We start from the raw sequence: 22,418 nt of genomic DNA, 5'->3' as shown, positions 1-22,418 counted from the left end.
CTCCTGGTCTGGGTGGAAGAGATAGGATGTGGGCACCGATAATCACGATTCATGGAAGAAGAAGCCAAGGGAATTTAAACGGGAGGAACCTATTTCACACCCACTGGGTTGGCAAAAACTAAAAAGTCTGACATTACCACACTGGCAAAGATGCACCGCCCCAAATGTTCTGATACACTGTCTGAGGCAGAATAAATAGATATAATTTGGAAACAAGTTTGGCACTGTTTTGTAGAACTAAAGATACACATGCCCTTTGACCCAGCCATTCAAGTACAACTAAGGATGCATAGACATTCCATGTGCCCTGAGGGTATCACTTGGATAAACTCCTGCACATGGCTCAACGGGACATGAACAAGTAGGTCCATTGCAGCAAAATTTATACCAGAAGACTGGAGATAATCACGTCCATCAATGAGAGAAACAGCATAATAAATTCTGCTATAGTCACCCAATGGGCTACACACAGTAGGTAAACTCAAACCAAATAAATGTATACAAAGTTTAAAAATATACCAAACAATACTACATTACTTATTCCTACATACATACATATGTAGTAAAAGTCTAAAAACAGGTGTGGGAATGAGCAGTTCTAAATTCTGTATACTCGCTGCTTCTCAGGAAGGAGAGGAATGAGAATGGGGTGTACACTGGGGTCTTCAACTGTATCTCTACTATTTCTTTTTAGAACTGACTTGCAAAATCTTTTATTTTTTTAAGTGAAACTTTTATTGAGGTAATTGCAGATTCACAAGCAGTTGTAAGAAACAGTACAGAGATCCCTTATATATTTTGCCAGTTTCCACAATGGTAACATTTTGCAAAGGCATTAACGTACTGTCACAGCCAGGAGACTGATATTGATACAATCCACCAGTCTCATTCAGATTTCCCCAGTGTTACTTGTATTTATGTGTGTGTGTGCAGGTGGGTGTATCCACCGTCACAGTCAGGACACTGAGAGAGCTCCTTCGCTGCAAGGATCTCTGTGTTGCTCCTCCACAAGCCCCACCCCTCCCCTCCGACACCTCGCCCTGTTCCTAAACCCTGCCAACCACCAGCCTGACCTCCACTTTCAAATTTCAGTCACTTTGAAAATGTTCTATCAATGGGATCATACAGTATGTAATGATTTGGGATTGGCTTTTTTTTTTGGCACAGCGTGATTCCCTAGAAACCCAACCAAGTCGCTGCAGGTGTCAGTAGCCCCTTCCTTTCCACAACATGTTTCATCCTTCACTTTGTGAAGTACGTCCGGACTCATCCCAGTGTATGGCTATGACAATGCCTATAGTGTTTTTGTTTGTTTTTTAATTTAAAAAATTTTTTGTATCATTTAATTTATTTTTTTTAATTAAAGTTTAATTGATTTACAATGTTGTGTTAGTTCCTGGTGTCCAGCACAGTGATTCATATATATATATATATATATTTTCATATTCTTTTTCATTATAGGCCATTGCAAGGTACTGGATATAGTTCCCTGTGCTATACAGTAGGACCTTGTAGTTTATCTATTTTCTATATAGTAATATCCCTGTAATGTTTAATTCTTCAATTGGGAGGTAGTTATTTGGATTTTCACTATACTATTTATTCTACTTTTTGACGCAAAGAATATTTGAAAGAAGGGAAGAGAGGAAGAAAGAGATACTGCTAATGCTGGCCCAGCCTTGTGCAGAAGAGAGGGCAGCCCAGAGGGCAGGGCTCAGGGGGACGACTGGGGCCAAGGCTCTGGGTCCCCCGCAGACCTAGTGTTCAGAAAGTGGGACCTGGACACCTACCTGCTCTGAGGTCCTAAGCCTCACATGGACACAAGGAAGCCTGTCCACGTCCTTCACTCTCTGGGCCAAGTGTCTAGAGAAATCCCCTCTCTGGTCACAGAGCCCCTTCCCTGGCCCTAGTGAGCAGCTGGGCTGCCCCCACATGGGAAAATCACCCAAAGAGCAGAAGAAGCGGTGGTAGTGCTCAAGGGAGACAGAATGAAGTCTGGTATCTCCTGGAGGCCCTTGAGAAAAATCCAGAATTGCAGCAAAGTGGCTGCCTGAACAGTGAACAGTGTTGGACTAGAGAAAGCCAGCTGGAAGGAACAGGAAACGCTGGGAACTTTCCTCTCACTTGAGGTTAAAGCTGTTTGGGGATTCTCTTTCAGTGGGTGGATAATGAGGCCCTGATCCTATCTGCTACTGCCAGGTGCAGGGAGACAGGTGTAGCCCTGGCTTCCTGATGCCGCCTACACCCCTGCCCAGGGAGCTTGTACCTGCTTCCAAAATCCCTGTAAACACCACTTATGACTTTCTTAGTCTTGGGCAGAAGGTGGGGCAGTGACAGATTCATGCAGCAAACATTTCCAAGGGGCTGCCAGGTGCTCAGGCACCCTGCCCTCAGGAGGCCCCAGCTAGGACACTCAGAAATGACCCCTGTCCCCAGAGAACTCCAACATGCTGAGAAGCCCACTGGGGCTCTGTGGCTGCTCACCATGGGGGAGAGGCCGGAGCAAGACTCCTGCCTAGGTCAGAGCGAGCTGCCACAGACCTCACCTTCCAGGTGGGCCTGGGTGAGTGAGGAGGGCTCTGACAGGCTCAAAGTATCCAAAGGGCTCCCCAGGCCAAGGAAAGAGCATGTGCAAAGGCCCAGGGGCTACCAAGTACTCAGATTACAGCTACTACCACTGCTGCTAATGATAATATCACAACTCACACTGACTGAGGACTCTCCGGGCCAGGTGCTGTGCCAACAGCTTTATGTGTAACATCTCACTTGATCCTAACAACCAACACAACAAATTACTACCCTGTCAATTTTACACTTGGCGTTACAGAGGCACAGGTGACACACCTTGGAAGGAGGAGAGTCGGGATTTGAACCCAGAGTGTGAGCTCCTTGCTGTTTATGATAAACTCTTCTGAGAAAAGGGACACTCCAGGGCCCTCTAGGATGAGAAGTCTGGGATTCGTCTGGAGAACAAGGGGAAGCCAGAGCAAATCACTAAGGAGAAAGGGTTGCAAGCAGACATCTGTTTTGGGGATGCTATCTGGGAGGCCTTCCTAAGCTCCCTCCTCTACATCTCTGAAGGCTCAACTTCTTGCTTTTATTAATTTTCTTTTGAGCCTCTTCCCTATTTTGCATGTTAGTATGTCGGCAAGATAATAGTAAGCTTGTTTTGGACAATAAGGCAACACCTCTTTCTGTAATTTCAGGTACCTGGTGAGGATGCTAAACCAGCACAAGAAGCATCCTCTCTCCAGAGGGTTCCAGACCCACCAAACCCACATCCACTCCGTCTCCCCACTCTAAGCCTCTGCTAGGCATGGCTGGATCAGAACACACCCCACAGCCTCCAAGATGACACACAAGCACAGTGAAACCCCCTGGTCAGTATTTTTCCAAACCTGGATGCTGTCCTCCTATTTTGCCAACTGCTCTGCGCCCAGTGTCTGTCCAGGGCTTCTCTCCATCTCTGAGACATCCCCACACGACAGAGGGGAAGGACGCAGCCTTTGTGATTAGTGGGTTCCAGTTCAAGCCCTGGCTCTGCCACTTACCACCGGCCTGAGCTGCAGAAGATTTCCTCCTCCGTGGGCTTAGGTGGGAAGGAGGTTGGGTAAGGAGACGTCAGAGGTCCTCCAGCCTGGCCACCCCTCCAGGAGAACCCAGAGTTCCCATGGCTGAGCATGCCCTCGCCCCCCAGCAACCCCCACCCCTGCAAAGGCTGTTGTACAGATGAACCACACAGACATATAGGACGATCCTGGCCAACCGCAACGTGCTTTACACAGGGAGAGAATATCTCATTATTTCATAGCGTCGCTTATCTCCGGTGCCTCCCAACTCCCTGTCTTTCTTGTGCGTGTGTGTGTGTGTGTGTGTGTGTGTTTCCTTAGGTGGCGGGAAGGAGAGTGAGAAGGGGGGAGCCCAGGGCTGGAGAAGCTGGGGGAGATGTGGAGAATTTCTCCAGACCACGTTTGGATTTGCTTGGCCCATGTCCTGACATGTTCTGAGCAGAGATAATGAACCCGCTCAGACACTGTTCATCAGTGCAGAAGACAAGCCTTGTGGGGAAACAGAGAAGGTGCCAGGAGGAAGGCCCCTCCGCCTGGCTCCTTGGGGCACAGCCCCGCTCCCTGCGTCACAGGCTTGGTCTGTGTGTCAGCGATGGGGAGGTGGCCGTGCTCCAGTCACACCTGACGTGGACAGGCCTTGACGGGAATCGGGGTAGTGGAGGTGCTGGGAAGACGGGGTGGGGGGCAACCAGACCCACTGCTGGAAAGGAAGCTCTCCCTCCCTTCCTCCTGCCAGGCCCTGGTTTCCAGAAGTGCACCAGCCTCTGGCCGTGTCCTCTGGAAGATCCAGTAACGGCAGAGTGGCCATGAGCCCAGGGTTGGAAGTCAAGCGGGTGAGTGGCTGCTAGCTCTAGCTCTGCAACTCAGTCGTCTGGGACAACGTGCTACTTCTCAGCCTCAGTTTCCTCATCTATAAAAGGGGGATGATGAGGAGGATGATGACGAAGAAGAAGATAGTAGTTGAGTTGCTGTGAGGGTTAAGTGAGATAAAGCAGTAAAACGCGTAGCGCATTATTTAATAATGATGCTCGTTATCATTACTGGGGGGAGGGGAGAAAGTTACTTACTCATTCAACATATTTGGAATGAGGGCCTGTTATGTGCCAGGCATTATTCAGGTAACTACTCTCCGCAGGCCCTCCTTCGCTGGGGCACTGGCGAGGGTGCCGACAGAATGCAGACAGAATCTCGGGGTAACCAAGAAGGGCCCTCCAACCCTCCTCCCCAGACTTCTCCGGCTATCCTTCCTCCCTCTTTTCATGGATTACTCCCTTCTCCTCACACCCAACCTGGCCGGTCCTGAGTCAACAGTTTCTTCCCAAAATGGTGATACAGAAGTCAGGAGCTCGAGCTGAGCCCCCACAGTAACCAGCACCCGCCCCGGGGAAAACCCCTGACTCTCTCCCTGAAAAGATAATCACCCATAAGCTCTAACTCCTGGATATCTCAGCGTCCTTGATATTATTTGGCTCCAAACTGGCTGAATATTAATTGTGTCTCTGAAGGAAGAACCAGGAAACGTTGTCTTTGATAACTCATGTGGATCACCGACCCCTCTCTTAGATAATTCCAAGAGCTCGTGGGACACTGCACATTCACGTGGTCCCAGAGTGGGGGTTCTCCAATGCAGGCTGTTCATGGCCTGCAGTTAAGAAAACTCCCTCAACGCGTCTCATCTGCTCTGGGCCCTCTCTTGAACCCATGTGTGTGTGGCTGGATGGTGGCAGGGAACTCACGCTGAGTAACATTTATTATGAGTACCTGCTAAGTGCCAGGAGACTGATGTGTATAATTTCATTCAGTCCTCTGGACAACCTTGTGAGGGGAGCTGTTCTTATCCCATTTTGCAGATAAGGAAACTGAGGCACACAGAGAGCTATTAATTTGTCCAAGATTATACAGTTCGTTATATGAGGCTGCTGACTTTAGACAGGTGTATCTGGCTCCAACACTACTGCTGATTCAGCTACACCAGTGGTTCTCGGTGTTTTTTTCGTTATAATCCTTTCCACCAAACTCCCACCCGACTCCCCGACCCCAGCTGCTATAGAGACTTTACAGACATTTTTTTCCCTCCAGATCTCCCCTACTTCCTATGAAATTTTAATATCACACATATACTGTAGGTCTGTTTATGCACTGGACTCTTTCTAGGCCACAAACCATTGTAATAACTAAGATTTTTTTCACCTCTAACCCCCCAGAACCAGTTTTGTCCCCTTGGGGATGACGGTACCCCTGTTAAGGATGCATAAGCTACACCAGTGATTCTCAAAGTGTTGGCCCCCGAGTGGACAAGAGCACTGTCTACCCACAAACCAAAACTGGGAAGGAAAATCAGCTGGGCCATCTCGTCTCAAGCGGAGCATTCATGTTTCCTTTTGAGGGACTGGTGAGTCCTGGTCTTTTGTTCCCAGATTTGTTATCTGTTCCTTAGATTTTAGATTCACTTGCCACTTCCTGTGACAGCCTGCCTAGACATCTCTACCTGAGGCTCGGAGAGCCCCCTTCCACCTACAGTCTCATTATACCAAAGTGGTGATCAGACTCAGTGGTCGCTGTCCATGTAAATGGCCCCGTACACAGGAGGAAGGACTGTGGCTGATCCGCCTGCCTCCCAAGGCTAACAGGGGTGCAGCATGGAGCAGGCGCTCAGTAAATGTGGAGAGAGTGAACCGACGGGCAAGTGAATGTAAGCTTGTCATGCTCCCTCGGCTGCGCTTGGCTAAAGCTCCAGCAAGGACCATGTCGGGGACAACTGGATCACCCCAAAACCATGCAGGTCAGCCCTCAGGATGTGGCACCTTCCAGACACCTGTCACAAAACCAGAGTTTTCATTCGACAACATCTATAGGTAGTGGTCTTGGTCAAGGGCCCTGTGGGGCTGGGATGAGCACAGGGTGACATCTATGACGAGTGCGTGACGGAGAGGACACTGAGAGATGAACTTGGCCTGTGACAGGGAAACTGCCCCTCGTATGTCTTGGCATCTTTGTGGACTCTGGAGCAAAAATACAATAAACCTGCAGCAACCAGGGAAACCCTAGCTGCTGAGCCCATGTTCACACCAAAAAAAGACGGTGATGACCAATTTCAATACCTACCCGGCAATACGGCTGCCTGCTCACGCTAAGGAATTCCCCTAATGCAGGACACGGGAAAATACCAGGTTAGACTAACACACAAACAATTAAAAAAACAGAGTTTACCTGTCAAGAAACAGAAGGAAATCCTCAGAGGTCAAAATGGCCACAAAAATCCCAAGAGGTTCCCAAGCACCGAGTGGGGGGCAGTCCTGGGGTATCTGCCACTCCCTGACAGTCCGGAGCTTTTAGTATTAAAGGGCCAAGGAGAGAAGCAAGGTCAAGCTCCTTCAAAAGGTAGAAGTCAGACTGAGACCTCACTTAAGGCTAGGACTTAAAAAGGAGGCATTTACGCCTTAGTGAATAGGTGAATCAGAGAAATGAAATCCCACCCCACTGAAGGAGCCGGTGAGCAAATGCGGCCCTGGGGCTAGGTGAAGGGAAATGAGGAAAATGTAAAATTCTCCTCTGAAAGTGCCCAGTCACAAAACGGTCCCCACCTGGGGCTGGCCCCTGGCTGCCTATTACCTTGTGGCTGGAAAGAATACCTTAAGTCCAAGCTGAGCATTGAATTCAAAGCGACCCCAAGTTGGTGGTTCCTCCAGGCAGAAGCAAATGCAGATCCCTTCTGGAGCACCACATTGTCAACTCAGGCCTCAAAGAAGCCTCACAGAGTTTTAACAGTCGCGAACCCATGATCTGAAAAATCACTGAACATGTGAGGAAATAAGCCACTGCGAGCAAGAGGCAGCAGAAACAATGAACAAAAGAATCAGACCTATACTACAGGTGCTGAAATGACCAGATTCAGAAAATAAAATAAATATGTGTAGCACTAAAGAGATATGTAAGGACAGTCAAAGGAGAAACAAAGAATAGACTCTCAAAAATGTTAAAACAGGTCGAAAGATAACCAACTAAAACTTTGAGAAATGAGACTGATGCATGGGCTTCTTCAGGCTGTTCTAAATACAGCGTGCAGTATCAGAATAACCTTGGCATGGGAATCAGAAAACTAAAATGCTGTGTGTCTCGGGCCGGTCACTGCCTGTCTCTGGGCCTCAGTGTCCTCATTTGCAAATTAAAATGTGGAACTAGGTCACCTCATAAGTCTAACTCTGCCAATTAATATTCTATAATAGAGCAGATCACAGCTTTGAGGCACCTGTTTCCTTGTGCTACCCCTAATGGTAAGCATCTTACATGATGTTAAATCCTTATGGTAGCCCACTGACTCTTATTATAACCATTTAATGCAGCAGGAAACTGAAGCAGAGATTATGTAACTTACTCAGAGCCCAGAGCTGGTGAGCCAGCCTTGGACTCTGTCGGTCTGATTCTGGAGTCTCCTCTCTTCCGCTCTGTACCCTTCTAACATGCCTGACTCCTGACACCTGGAATTCCACCTCTAGCATTCCCTGACCTACCAGGGGTCTCCCACAGCAAGAGGACAGCTCACTGGCTAGCACAGGCTGTTCACAGCAACCAGGATACCAATTCCAGTGGTGTGGCAAGAACATCGTGGTGTTAATTACCAATAACCAAATATTACGAAGTCCATCCTGTGAGCAAGGCTTGTGCTTACTGTTGACAAGAAGCATTTATGACAGAGCAGCCAACAGTGACAGATGGCTGGGGCTGAACTTCTGGACACCCACTTTTGGAAAACGTTTCATTCTGAAAGCACTTCTCTGTGCCTTGATTTCCTCACGTCACATGTGCACTGGGGATGGTGACAGAACCTGAGATTCCCGGGGTATGGCTGGGATTCAGCGAGCTCATATAAGCCAGGCGTGTTGTGAGCACGCCGGAAACAATAGTTCTCCCCGCCGTTGTTCTCCTTATTAATTTCAACCCGGTGGGAAGAAGCTGGGCTTGGCAGTGGATGACCCTGATTCAATTCCAGCCTCCCCCACTTCCCAGCTGTGTGACTTAAAGTCACTGACCCTTTCTGAGGCTCCACGGCCCCATCTGTGAATCAGAAATAACAATGCTTACCTCACGGGTAGTTGTGAGGGTTAAATGGACTGTGAAATGCCTAGCGCCGTGGTTGACATATAATAGGCACTCAACAAATGTCTGTTCTCACTCCTCGAGTGTTTTCTGCACGCTCAGCTTCTCCACCAGGGTTAGACTCCAAAGAGGCAAAGGATTCTGTACTTAGATGTCAACTCTCTGTTCTTTCCCACGTAGGGAGCTTTCACAAAAGCAGTAGGCGGGTGGGGAAGATGTCTAAACCCATCCATTTCATAGCTGGTAAGTCAAGGCAGTATAGTGATTCCTGCATCCTAGGAAAAGGGCCTTCAGGACAGGACCTCCGCTGCTTTGGCTAAACTGGCCCCTGACATGTGCAGCTGAAGATGCAGTTAGTAACAGGAAGCAAGCCCTACCTTTATGAGGATCTGTCATTGAATCCACCGAGGGTAAAGACACTGCCCTTCCCGTTTGGAAATAAACCTCATAAATGGCTCTGTGATCATTCTGCACACCCAGGACTGTTAGCAGCACCACTCCGAGGATGGGGGACAGGTAAATAGGGATTACATTAAAGGGGTTGCAGAAGGGCAGTGACATCCGCAGCAGTGGCTGCATCATTCCACGAACGCTGATCTCGGCAGGCCTCGGGGAAGGGCAGAAGTCCACCCTTGGCTTCCACGGCTGGCCGCTTATCACATCCCAGAGCAGCAGAGGAGGCTGTCTAGAAATGCTTCCCTCCCAAGGATTCTTCTTTTGAACGAATAGGATTTGGGTTTCCAGCTCCATCTGCGACAACTTTTGGACTTGATCTTAGGTCACCTGATCCTTCCTTCTCCTCCTAAGACCATTTCTATGTTCACTTGGTCCAGGAGTGTTGATTAAGCAGATATTGGATCCTGAAAGAGGATGGTGGCACAGTAGGGTGGTGGGCTTTCCAGGTACTTGGAATGAAGACGAAGGTGCAAACTCGAGGAGGGAAAAGAAACCTCAGAGGACAGATAGATGGTCTGGGGAGAAAGAGCCTGAAGCCAGCACCAGGGTGTCGATGGCACAGAGGCACTGCTTGGATGGCTGAACCTCACAAGGGGAAGCAGGATGCCCCTCCGGGACCAGAGCCAGCATTTTCTCCCCAGCTGGGGGACAGTGCGGCGTTCCCAAAGGATGAGTCAAACAGACCTGGCTTCAAACCCCAGCTCCACCAGGCACTAGGACATACGCTCCCTGAGCAGGATTCTCCTCTGTGTCTCAGTTTAATTGCTAGAAAATGGGGATATCTCTATCCCGCAGTGCCAAAAACACATAGGTTTCCATAACAAGAATAAAACATGTGCCCAGCACAGGAACTAACCCACAGTAAGACTTCAGTCACTGTTCATAGATCCTTGCTTCAACGCCATAAAGGGCTCCATATGTGACAACACATTTTTAGCCTCATAAGCTTTTATGTGCCTTACACAAGAACCAGGGTGTTCCAGTCAGGATTATTTCTCTAATCTGACCCTGAGCAAAATAATGTATCTGTCCCAAGCCCTCTGACCTCCCTGGTCCCCATGCCAACCAGAATGGATGGTTCCCACACGGCCTGACCACTCAGAAGTCTCTGAGTCACTCATAACTCTAGCTGACAGTTCCTATCTCAACTGTGGCCGTGTCTTCTATGAAAAATAAGCAACAGAAAAGTGGGGATTTGTGCCCATCTGCTGTGTGCAGGGGAGCCGCCATGGTAGACTCCAAACGGGCGGAGCCAAGAAGCGTAACTGGTGTTCCAGTTCATCACCCCAAGAGCTAGAAAGTGTATTTGAAAGATGTGATAGAAACGCATTTTAAAAAGGCAGCACATAGCAGTAAACATTCTAGATCAAACAAGTGCGGCCAAGCCCGGGTGGAGGAGTGGGCTTTAGAAGCAGAATGACTTGTGTCTGAGTCCCAGCTCTGCCATTTACTAGTAGGTATCCTGGGGCAGGGGGGACGGATGCCTCGGTTTATTCATCTGTAAAAGGGGAGAGTACCACCTGACGGCTGTGATGATTGGAAAACATGGTGAATGCCTGGCACCCAGTGAGCACTCAGTTAGCTGTTAGCTTCCTTCCTCCTTCTTTTCCTCCTTTCCCCTTCTCTTGTAGATCACTGACATGACTTTATTTGCTAGTGAATTTGAATGAGAACTGGATGACTTCTATCTGCCTGCTGGTGACTACAGTCCTCCGCACATATCAATCAAGTCAATGCTTGTGCCAAAACGTTCAGTGACTTCTCTTTTCTTAAACAAGAATAACAGAACATCCCAGCTCCTCTGCCTGGCATCCCAAGCCTCCCACCAGGAGGCCTCCACCTCCCAACACGGTTCTGCTGCAATGCCTACCCCAGGGGCACCCACCAGGGCTGGGCAGATGATTCATCCTGAGCTGGTATCTGTATATGCTGTGAGGAAGGGGTCTAACTTCATGCTTTGAATGTGAATCTCCAGTGGTCCCGGCACCCCTGGCTGAAGAGATGACTCAGTGTCTCTGAACCTCAATCATCTTATCTCTCAAATGAGCTTGAAAAGACCACTTTGCAGGGTCCCCTGAGCACTCAATGAGATAGAGAGAAAAAGCATGCCATGGAGGGTCCCTGGCACACAGCAGCCAGCCAATGCCTATAACTGAAGAAACGGACAATGCTCTAAGACACTGGCTGTTGTCACTACTGCATCTGGACCAGCGCTCTCCCATCCCTAAAGGTCTTCAGCATCCACAGCCCCACGTGCTTGTCACAAGAGCCTGTGCCACCCTCAATACCGAGGTTTGCAATCCCCCTTCCCCAGAATGACTTTTCTGGGTGGCTTTGATAATCTTCTCTTCTCCTTTTCCTTTTTCCCTTCATTACTTTCTACCTTAATTTTGTATTAAATGCTGTTGGTCTTAACTAATTAATCAATCATAATTGCGCTAGCCCACTCAAATGTTTTTTGGCAAGGTGGTGGGAAGGCATGAATGAACAAACAAGTCAATCAAAGGAAAGGCCCCTGAGCTGAAGTGATGTATGGGCCACCCTATACGGAGGTGTCAGAGGCAGGCCTGTGGGACACGACCTCCAGCCCAGCGCTCTCTCCACGCCCCCATTCCCCCTCCTACCCTGGAGAGAACGCGATCCTTTTAAATCACAACTCCCTCCTCCATGGTATTTGCAACACCTCCCAATTTAGTTTTCGCTCTGAATTTCATTAGTGTCCCATTTGCCTTGTCTTCCTGATCTCCGAAGCAGGCGTTAAGCTGGAGGAGACTGGCTCGGTAACAAGGGCTCCTATCTCCTGACTTCAGGGGAGGGGACAGGCAGGGGCTGCAATTCCAGATGGTGCTCTTGTCACTCGGCTCAGGCCAACGATCAGCAACTGAACCCTAACTGTGTGCCAGGCACCGGGGGCTTAAAGATAGACGTCTGTGCTTGCCCTGGAAACCCCAGGGCTCACGGGGATGGATGCATCATGCCTGTGTGATGTGCTGCAGGGGCCAGGCCTTGCTGGGCAGGCAGAGTGAGTGAAGGAGGAGGGATTCAGTGGGAGAGGAATTGTAAGAACTGGCCCTTGGGGTTGTTGGCAGTTCAATGAGATGCATAAATGAAGTACTTGGCACAATGCCTCAATAAGTGGGACCCCGTTTTACCTGTCCCTTTCTGTGAAAGGCAAAAAGTCTTAACAGGTGTCCTCAGAGAACCGTCAGGTCTCTACTGCCAAGCATTTATCCCAGTTTGTATTTATCACATTCTTCAGCCTGAGAGCACAGGCTACCTTTGTTTTTGTTTTGGTTCCCTGATCTATCCCCAGAGCCGAGCGTGGTGCTGGACCTCTTGCTAATATTCCATATGTCTTTGCTGAGTTGCTACATAAATGCCTGGATCAGAGGTTCTGGATGACCTAGACTCCGGTGCCTTTAAGCTGGGAGACCTCAGACAAGACAATTCATTTCTCTGAGGCTCAGTTTTCTTACCTGTCAAACGCAAATCATAATATCTACTGTGGCAGAAGCAGTGCTTGCCCATCAAATATCCACACTGCCCAGAGCCTTAGAAATCAGGCAGGACCCTGTGACTAGTCCTAGCCCGGGGTCTGTGTGTCACTTCTGGGCCAAAGCATTTAAGCTACACCTAAAATATGGCAGACCTTCCATCAGCCTGAGCCCTGAGTCACTAGGTGGAGCAGAGTCCTCCACCGACCTCAGTTAGAAATAACCCCTGGCTGTGTTAAGCCACTGAGATTCTGGAGTTCGTTTATCACTACAACATAACCGAGCCCAGAAAGACTCAGACTTCTGCCCCACAAGACTGCCCAGAAGATAAGAAAAAGTCTTGGCTTCACAGTAGGTTTTGGATAAAAGGCTCAGTCCCTGGGTCTGGGCTTTCTTCACGACGCAGACTCCATCTATGCGCCTACCTTTCTCTCGGCCATATTCCTTCTCTAGCTTGAAACATCCTTCTGCTACCTGACCCAGGTGTGCTCTGTTTTTGTCACTGCACAGACAGATGAAGCAAAGCCTCCAGAGAGCCTCCATTCTGGACAGCTGGACCCCAGACCACCTGTCCTCCGGGCAGCCGCCCACTCGCCTCCTCCAACCTCATTCTCAACTCTGCCCCTCATCCCACTCCAACTCAGCTTGAAATGTAACTACCAAACTCTGGACCCTGTCCTTGGTCTCGTGCACCCCAGAATGACTCTGATGGCCACTGCAGCCTCTGTGGTCCTGGACCTGCATGGTGCTTCACGACTGCCAGCTCCCCCATCACAGCCTGGCCGGATGCCCAGCCCTTGCCTGCCATGTCCTCCCGCCATGCTGGCTGCTGGCTTGGCTCCCAGCAGCCGCCAGTCCTCCCACTGCATCTGCTCCCTGAAAAGGCCACCTCCATTCTGCCTTGACCTCCTCTGCTTCCCACACAGCTTAGTAGCGAAAGCCTTCAACCAAACGTTATGCTTATTTGCAGATTCCAAGAAGGCACTTCTCATCAAGACCACAGGTTTGCAATTGATGACGCAGAAAATCAGAGCAGACAAGGGGACTGACCTGGCTCCATGTCAGCACGTTCTGAAGAGTCAGCAGTGTCCGTGGGCCCTGCAGCCCTCTCTCCAGGGCCATCGGATCCTGGAGGACGGGACGGGATCCTATCTGTTGAAGAAGAGAAGACAGACCCAACTAAGCGAGGTGGCAAGATGTCCTCAACTTTCTCACAGGTCTCTCTGCCCAGCAGTCAGTGCAAATGCATGCCTGATCCCACGGACATGAAGAGACGTGAGTGGGTCCCAAACACCCTGGGAATCCCACACAAATGCACTTTCTCTCTGCAATCTTTCTCTCTTCTCCCATCTAATCTGGTCTTGCCTGACAGCTGCTGTTCACATGCTTTCTCAAGCAGACCAAACCCCTCAAGGGCAGAGACTGCAGCTCAGCACCCTTTACAACCCAGACAAAGGCAGCTTGGGGCAGAATAGACACTGAGTGTTTTGTGAAGAAGGATGGACTGTGTGCTGGGATGGGGGTGGGGAGGAGGTGAGGGGACAGGGCACGTGGTGGGGCACCGGACCCTGCAATAGTCCTATCACTGATTCGCCAGGCCAATAAATGTGTCACTGCACTTCTTTGAACCTTAGTGTCCTGCCCTGTAGAATGGACCCATCTTCTCAGTGACTGACAGGATGGGAGTATTGGGAGTCACGTGGGCAGGGTCCTTTCACAAAAGGGTCTGGCTCTGGGCCACTTGCTTATCACTCTGCAACCTCTAGCAAATCACTCCCCAGCCTCTAGCAAATCAACCCCCCTCCTTGAGCTTCTGTCTGAAAGAGAGAAACTCTGAACTAGGTCACACATGAGGTCCTTTCTGCCCCTAGAATTCAACGATGACGTTGGTTCATCTCAGCATCTCTGGTGCCCAAGGAGATATCTGTACACAATAAAGGTTGTGAAATGAATAAAAGAAATCCTGTCACTCAAAAGAAGAGTGTGGGAGAGGCTCAAAGGTTTCCAGCCATTTGCCTTCGGTCCTTGCTACAAGGGGAGCTGAGATTTGAACCCAGGTCCTCACAGACTCAAGGTCTATACACTTTCCCTGCATCGACCACCACCCTCACTCACTGAAAACACTACAAAATGCTTTTTTATATAAAAGGCACACTAGGCTAAATCAGGACAATGCATGAAGGATACATTTAGGCATCTGAGGTTAAAAGTCACTGTTTGAGAAATTCCCAGAATTTTTGCCAAATACATCCTGAATATATGTAGGATCCTAACTAAGAAAACATTGTGTATTTATTATAAAGTGAGGAATTACTGGTAATCTCCATTAAAAACAAAATTCTCCTAAGTGGGAAATTTTGCTAGCTTCATCAGCATTTCCTGTTTCTGCATTGTAAATTCCCGTTTTTCTAAACAAAGAGTGACTGTATTAGGTAGGAACATTCATCAGGCTCTGCCCAAGTGCACAGTATCCCCTCCTTCAGGGGGTGGGTCAGGCTCCCAAGCACCCCCAGATAGAAGACGTGATGGGTTGAAATGGAATCAACAGGACAAAGTTTGGAGGTAAACCTGCAAACGTCCTTATAAGTCATTCTGTATTCACTAAAACAAAACATAGGCAGTACACTACAAAGGATATGACTATGGTTTTATGGATCTCAGATGAGCAATACTGGCTATTGTGCCCTTAATTTCTATTTACTATGCCTTGTTCATTACAAGTTTACCCTCCAAAGTCTCAGAGAGGAGCAGGAAATGGTTTTGCTGTACCAATGGACACGCTAAGAGGCCCTTTCTTTGGGTGTGGGTCTCTCCCCACGTGCCCAGCTCCTCGTGGATTTTAGGACTCAGAGCTGTGGATGCTGCCCCCAAGGATCCTGCCGCCGTCCTGGTCATGTCCAGCGACTCGGATGAACCCAGGGTCTTTCTCAAACCCTCTCCTTTGTGCAGGTCACACAGTTCCAATGTCTCCACAGCTCCAGGCCAAAGCTTGGGCTGCAGACCTCCATCTGTGCCTTATCTGATCCCCGCCCCCTCCCTGCCCTGGAAGAAGCTGCAGAACTAGTTTTACCTCTGTTCCATCTTCACCTGCCCAGGTTTCAGGGAAAACTTCAACTCCTTTTCTTCTATTTATTTTTTTCAATTTGTATCCCTGACTTCCCTCTTTTTCAGAGCATAATCATCACTCAGTATATGCAGGAGGATTGAGTCCAGGCGCCCCTTCTTCCCCCATGGATACCAAAATCAGTGGATGCTCAAGTTCCTTATATAAAACGACGGAGTGTTTGTATATAACCTATGCACACCCACCCGTACACTTTAAATCATCTCTAGATCACTTATGATACCTAATACAATGTAAATGATATGTAAATAGTTGTAAATACAATGTAAATGCTATGTAAATAGTTGCCTGTATGGCAAATTCAAGTCTTGGTTTTTGGAACTTTCTGGAGTTTTTTTCCCCACGTATATTTAATCTGTGACTGGTTGAATCCATGGATGTGGAGCCCAAATAGGAAGGGCTGGGTGTACCTCTACCTGACTGTCAGTGAAGCCAAAGCACTCATGAGTTGACCACAGGTTTTAGAAGTATTTATACACCAGCATTTTATGAAGGGAAATACAGTGAGGAAAGGATTAGGGTGTTTAATCCTTCTCTTACTCACTCACTCATTCATCCCTATACTGAGCGTTAGGTGCTGTACAGGATGCACTGAGGGAAGTAAATCGTGTCCTTGGGAAACTCACAGGATAACAAGGAAATAAGACAACATGGCCACGAGTGACTGAAATGCCCAGCAGTTTCATAAGAGAGGTACAGAGAAAACTGGGAGAACGGACAGGCATGAAGAGACCACTCTGGGAGACAAGTCAGGGAGCACTTATTGGACCACATACTGTTCAAGCCCAGCCTTGCACCAGCACCAGTGTCAGGTGAGGTGGCGCAGGGATGGGGCAGGGGACCCGCAGGAAAGGATAAAGGTACAGGAGGGGGAAGCATGACAAAGGATGAACATGTCATTCAGCTTTGCAGAGTGCAGGCTGTGCTGAAGGAAGAAGCAGCCATCCCGCCTGATAGGGGATGTGGGTCCCAGTGAGCATGGCCCTGGAAGTCAAGCCAGGGAAGGTGACCATTATTCAATAAGTAATAGAGAGCCACCCAGGGCTTCTGAGCAGAGAGGTGACACAATTGGAGATATGCTGCAGGAAGATGAACTTGGCAAGCTTGCACAGAATGAATTGGGAGGGGAGGAAGCTGATTGTGTGCCAGGCATCGGGCAGACTGTTCGGTGCTGGTACATATTTGATCTCAGTTAACCTTCTAAACAACCGTAGGAAGCAAGCCGATTTCTTCCAGACTTGCAGATGAGAAAATGAGGCTTCAGGGAGTTTCAGCTGCTTGCCCCTAATCCCTCAGCGAGGAAGCCGTGGATACAAGATCCGGAGCTTGTTTTCCCCTTTCCGGGCAAGCCTTAAAGCATGCTGAGACCCTGTGCAGACACTGTACACCTGACAGCCCCCACTACACCTTCTGCCCCCAGCATACCTCCCACCCGCCCTAGGGTGGGTGGACGCATGATCGTTTCCTGGGCTGCCTTTTGAGACGCCAGGTGGAATTAATTGTCAAGTGCCTTTGCTTGTTAGCTTTCTCCAAAGTGACCACAAATCAAGGAGATAAAACAATACTTCGAGTTGGGTCTCAAACAATATGGAGTACAGTCTCTTGCAGAGAATTTCAAAGGTAGCAGGAGACCACCTTCCTCCCTTGCAGGGAATGCTCACTTCTGTCTTTCCCTTCTCAGCTAAGCTTAATGGCAACAGTGGACCCAGGAGCCTGGAGGTACCTCTTTTGGATACCCAGGACTCTGCTGGGTCATGAATGTCCATGAGGAACCCAGGTCCCTGGGCTGACTTGACTGTTTGAGAGGACTGCCCGGAGGACTCACTGCACACCAACTGGATCAGCACACCTGCAGCCTGGAGGGGACGATCATGAATCACTTCCATCAAGATGCCTGCTTCTAAAAGCTTGTTTTTTCCAAGAGAACAAAGATTTCTTCATTCTAAATACAAGATACAGTGATAGCTGTGCTACACACCTGACAACCAAGGGTGCAGGTTTTCTTCAAGGAAGCCTGAAACAGTGGCAAGAACAGTGACTTTGGAAGCAAATAGAGTGGGTCTAAGTCACACCCCAGCAGGGTAGTGGCTATGCAGCCCTGGGCAAACCACTCAGCTCCTTAAATGTCCCCGTTACTACGTGGGAATGTAATAAGAGATTAGAGAGACTGGTATACACATAAGAACGTATAATAATTTCTCCTCGTGTTTTTACATCTGACACTCTGGACACGGCCCTCTTCCTCCCAGAGTTATCAATTGAAGAAATGGATTTTTGTGCCCATCAACAGATTTCTAGATAAAGAAGATGTGGTATATTTATACAATGGAATACTACTCAGCCATAAAAACCGACAACATAACGCCATTTGCAGCAACATGGATGCTCCTAGAGAATGTCATTCTAAGTGAAGTAAGCCAGAAAGAGAAAGAAAAATACCATATGAGATCACTCATGTGTGGAATCTAAAAAAACCCAAAACATAAATACAAAACAGAAACAGACTCATAGACATAGAATACAAACTTGTGGTTGCCAAGGGGGCAGGGGGTGGGAAGGGACAGACTGGAATTTCAAAAGGTAGAATAGATAAACAAGATTATACTGTATAGCACAGGGAAATATATACAAGATCTTGTGGTAGCTCACAGCAAAAAAAATGTGACAATGAATATATACATGTTCATGTAGAACTGAAAAATTGTGCTCTACACTGGAATTTGACACAACATTATAAAATGACTATAACTCACTAAAAAAAAAGTTAAAAAAATAAGAAGAAATGGATTTTTGGAGAAAAAAATGCTGCACCTAGCACTTATTACCAGAGTCTTAGAATTATCTGTCCGCGTGTCCTTCTCCTCCACCGGAATGGGACTGCCTTGAAGATGGTGGCTGCTGCACCTTCGACTCCCAGCACACACATGTCCCTTTCTCCCTTAGTTCCCTTCTAGTAAGATCCAAACAAACCACAGAGTCTGCAGTTCTGGGATTTTATTTTCCCAGACTGGTTTGAAGTGACTTCTAAGCAACACCTTCAAGAGCACATCCAATCCTCTGAAAACCATCTCATTAGCATAAAATCATTAGCATGGAATCCTTCACCTTGTTACTCTGCTAAGAGCTTTGGTTTCTAATCCGAGCCAATTATATGTGCCAACATATTCAATAACATCTTAATAATGCCAACCCTCCCAGGTCTCCGGACAGACTTGGACCAGGTTAAGAGAGCTGGGGTCTAACAGGATACTAGGGCGGCGTGTGCCTGGCTTGTGCAGTTGGGACGGCCCTGCGTAGTGCCTGAGGCCGGGACACGTGCTCAGCAAAAGTTAATTCCCTTCTCCTCCTCTGGCTCCCGAGAAAAGCAAAGCCATAAAACTTGCTTCAAATAAACAGGGAGAGAAGATTCACCACATTCCTGAGTCCATTTAGAATATGGATTTTTTTTAAAGCTTTTCTCCCTAAGGACTGAAGGAAGCAGGTTATTTCATTTTAATTATGGCAGCTGCAGCTGCTGCTTGTGAACCCAAAGACCAATTTTCAGATTAAAAAGAAAAACACAACACACATACACACACACCCCGCCACACACACAAACTCACCGAGACAGTCAACGACATACACAGAGCAACACCATCTTCAGGGAGCACATCCACAGGGCAGAAAAATCTGGACTGTCCTGCTCCAGACACTCAGATCCAGGTGGGACTCCCCCTCCCCCTCCCCCCGCGCCGCCTCTCTGCCCCCAGAGTCCAAGACCAGCCCGTGAGCCATGCTGGGTAATGGAATGCTTCATGCAGAGCAGCTGTGCATTTTTAATGCACACGGGGGGAAATAAAGGCAGCAGATGGTTTTATGTAATCTTCCTGTGAAATTTTAACTGGGCATCTTCATTCATGAAGGCCTGAAAGAGTTCTTTTACTGGTCCCCCATGGGTCCAGCGAGCCAGCCCAGACTTGGGGTAGTGAGGATGGGTCTCTCGTGTGGGGAAGGCAGGTACCTTTTAAAATTTTCTGGCCCACAGGCTGTATCCAGGTTTCCACTCAGTATTCCCTCTTGTGGTTCTTTGTGTCCTCACCGGCGCCTCTCGGTGTTAACTATGGCAAGTAATGGCTCATGAATCTTTCACAGGTAGAGCTGCCCAAATCTGCACCATGTGTATCTATCAAAGGACTGAGGGTCCATGCTATCGCAGGGGTGTCTGTCAGGGAGAAATCTGGGTGGAGCAGGTGAGTGCATCTGCCTTCAACTGCCTGGGAGTAAGACAAATGGCACTGGCTTTCACGGGAGAAAGATAGTCTGCTTCCGGGGATGCACAAGAACTTTGCCTGTGCGACTTGGCATAAAAGGAGGCATGGGTTGGAGAGTAAACAGTTCTCAAATAGCCACAAGGGCTACAGAGCAGCCTGATGAAGTCTGTGGTATCCCTGGGAAGTTGTCTCAGTTTCCTGAAACTTGCTTTAACTCCACCGATGTTCACCTTTAAGCCCTCCAAGCACACCATCCACAATTCTGAGATCTGAATGTGCAGGACCAATGCAAATTCTTGCTCTCAACCACCTAGGTGCTCCCAGACTGCCAGGCTTTTGCTCAGCTTCATCGTCAGCCTGCAAAACCCCTCCCTCCTTTCACATCCACCTGCTCCTCCTCTTCCCTCAGGGGCCAGTGCAGATGCCAGCATTTCTGTGAAGCCTTCTCTGTTGCGTGGATCACAACTAGCTGCACTCCCACGCCGGAGAGTCACCAAATCTAGTTGCCTCTACCACCAAATCCAGGGGATAAGCTGTTCTCTGTGCAGCTCTAGGGCTCTTCAGTACCTTTCCTCAAATTATCATATGCACAGTGCTGTTCCTCAAATGCAAGTCTGACCCTGCTGTTCCTGGCTCGAAATCCTTGTTGGTGCCCCATTATCTTTGGGACAAAATCCAGACCCCTCCCTAGAACAGGCAGTTCTCTTCACTGTCCAGCCTGGCCGCTCTCACCGCAGACTCACCAGACTGCAGCCAAACCCAAGTGCTTTTAACCCTCACTGTCTTCCTCACTGCCCCTTCCTTGGCCGGGGAGGCCCTGGAGTGCTCCTCAACGAGTTGCCTGTGCGGCACCCCATCTTCTTCTGGGGCAGCTCCTCCCTCCCTGCTTCTGGGAACCACTTTTCCCACTGCTCCCATCATGTAGGCTGTGAGAGTGATCGGTGCTGTGTGGCAACCATTTCTGGCTCACAGCCTTCCAGGCACAGGTGGGCGACCCACCCCGATGGGGCCCCATGCTAATCGAGGCCAGTGGGTGTGACCAGACGTGTACCACTTGCAAGTAGAAGGTTTAATTGCTAATGCAGGACCCACCAGTGGGTGGGTGCTCTTTCACGCCTGCCCGAGGATCAGCACAGTGGGGATGGTTTTTCAGCCTGGTCTCTCAGAGACTACAGTGAGCAGAAACCCCTCCCCTCTGCCACCACTCCCACTGTCCATGGTGGGCATGGAGTATGCGAGAGAATGGACCCTTTGTTGTCATAAGCCATTACAATTTGGGGGTGACGTGTATCCAGTATTAACTAGCTGATCTGACAGATTCATGGGTCCTATGAAGATTATTATCTTTTTTCTTTTTGAAGTATAGTTGATTTACAATACTGTATTAGTTTCAGGTGTACAGCAAAATGATTTGGTTATATATATATATTCTTTTTTCAATTCTTTTCCATTTTAGCTTAATACAAGATATTGAATATAGTTCCCTGTGCTGTACAGTAAGTCCTTGTTGTTTATCTGTTTTATAGATGGTAGTACTCGTCTTTTAATCCCATACTCCCACTTTATCCCAACTTCCTGCTCCTTTCTCCTTGGGTAACCATAAATTTGTGTTTTATGTCTGTGAGTCGGTTTTGGTTTTGTAAATAAGTTCATCTGAATTATTTTTTAGATGGAATTGTCATATTCTTCAGGGACCCTGCCTCCCTGGCCATCATTGATTGGTTCAGGGCTAGGCCCCTTAATAAAGGCATATTAATCATAGCTCTGGGGGAGAGCAGAACCTGATTGAAGCTGGACCAATTAGACTTCTTCCCTGGGATTTTTGAAAATAGGAAGTGAAGACGAATGGTCTCTAGTAGTGGTGATTGTAAGATGTACAATGTTGAGAGTTATTAGTGGCCATGGGAGTGTTACGGGTTGAATTGTGTCCCCCAGAAGAGATTTGCTGGAGTCCTAATTCCGCATACCTGAGAATGGGGCCTTATTTGGAGACAGGTTCTTTGCAGAAGTCATCAAGTTAAAATGAGGTCACTAGGGTGGGCCCTAACCCAGTATGGCTTGGATAGGAGAGAAATCTGTACACAGAAGGAGGGAAACTGGGACACAAGCACACACGGGGAGAATGCCACGTGAAGACTGGAGTGATGCTACCACACGCCAAGTAATTTCCAGAGGCTGAGAGAGAGAGGCCTGGGGCAGAGCCTTCCCTGCAGAGGGAACACAGCCTTGCTGACACCTTGATCTTGGACGTTTAGCCCCAAGAACGGTGAGACAAGGAATTTCTGTTGTTCAGGCCTCACGGTTTGTGGTACCTTGTCATGGCAGCCCTGCAAACTAATACACAAAAAATAGGGAGGGCTGGTCTGCAATGAGAGAAAGGAGCTCACAAGTATAGGAGAAGTGACCAGAGCAGCAAAGAGAAACAGAG

The 22,418-nt window shown here is 48.5% G+C and overlaps 1 protein-coding gene across 3 annotated transcripts in view; it reads right to left on the bottom strand.

The window, feature by feature from the left end:
* TENM4 (teneurin transmembrane protein 4) overlaps positions 1-22,418 on the bottom strand; it is a 709,295-nt gene that overhangs the window by 472,682 nt on the left and 214,195 nt on the right. For all 3 annotated transcript variants that reach the window (XM_072969126.1, XM_072969128.1, XM_072969127.1), the window contains one exon: positions 13,667-13,768. In XM_072969126.1, coding sequence (XP_072825227.1) covers positions 13,667-13,768 — 102 coding nt within the window. The remainder of the gene's footprint in view (positions 1-13,666; positions 13,769-22,418) is intronic.

Source organism: Vicugna pacos, chromosome 10, assembly GCF_048564905.1.
Source record: "Vicugna pacos chromosome 10, VicPac4, whole genome shotgun sequence".
In the NCBI taxonomy this organism is placed as follows: domain Eukaryota; kingdom Metazoa; phylum Chordata; class Mammalia; order Artiodactyla; family Camelidae; genus Vicugna; species Vicugna pacos.
This window is presented reverse-complemented; position numbering and strand designations above follow the sequence as displayed.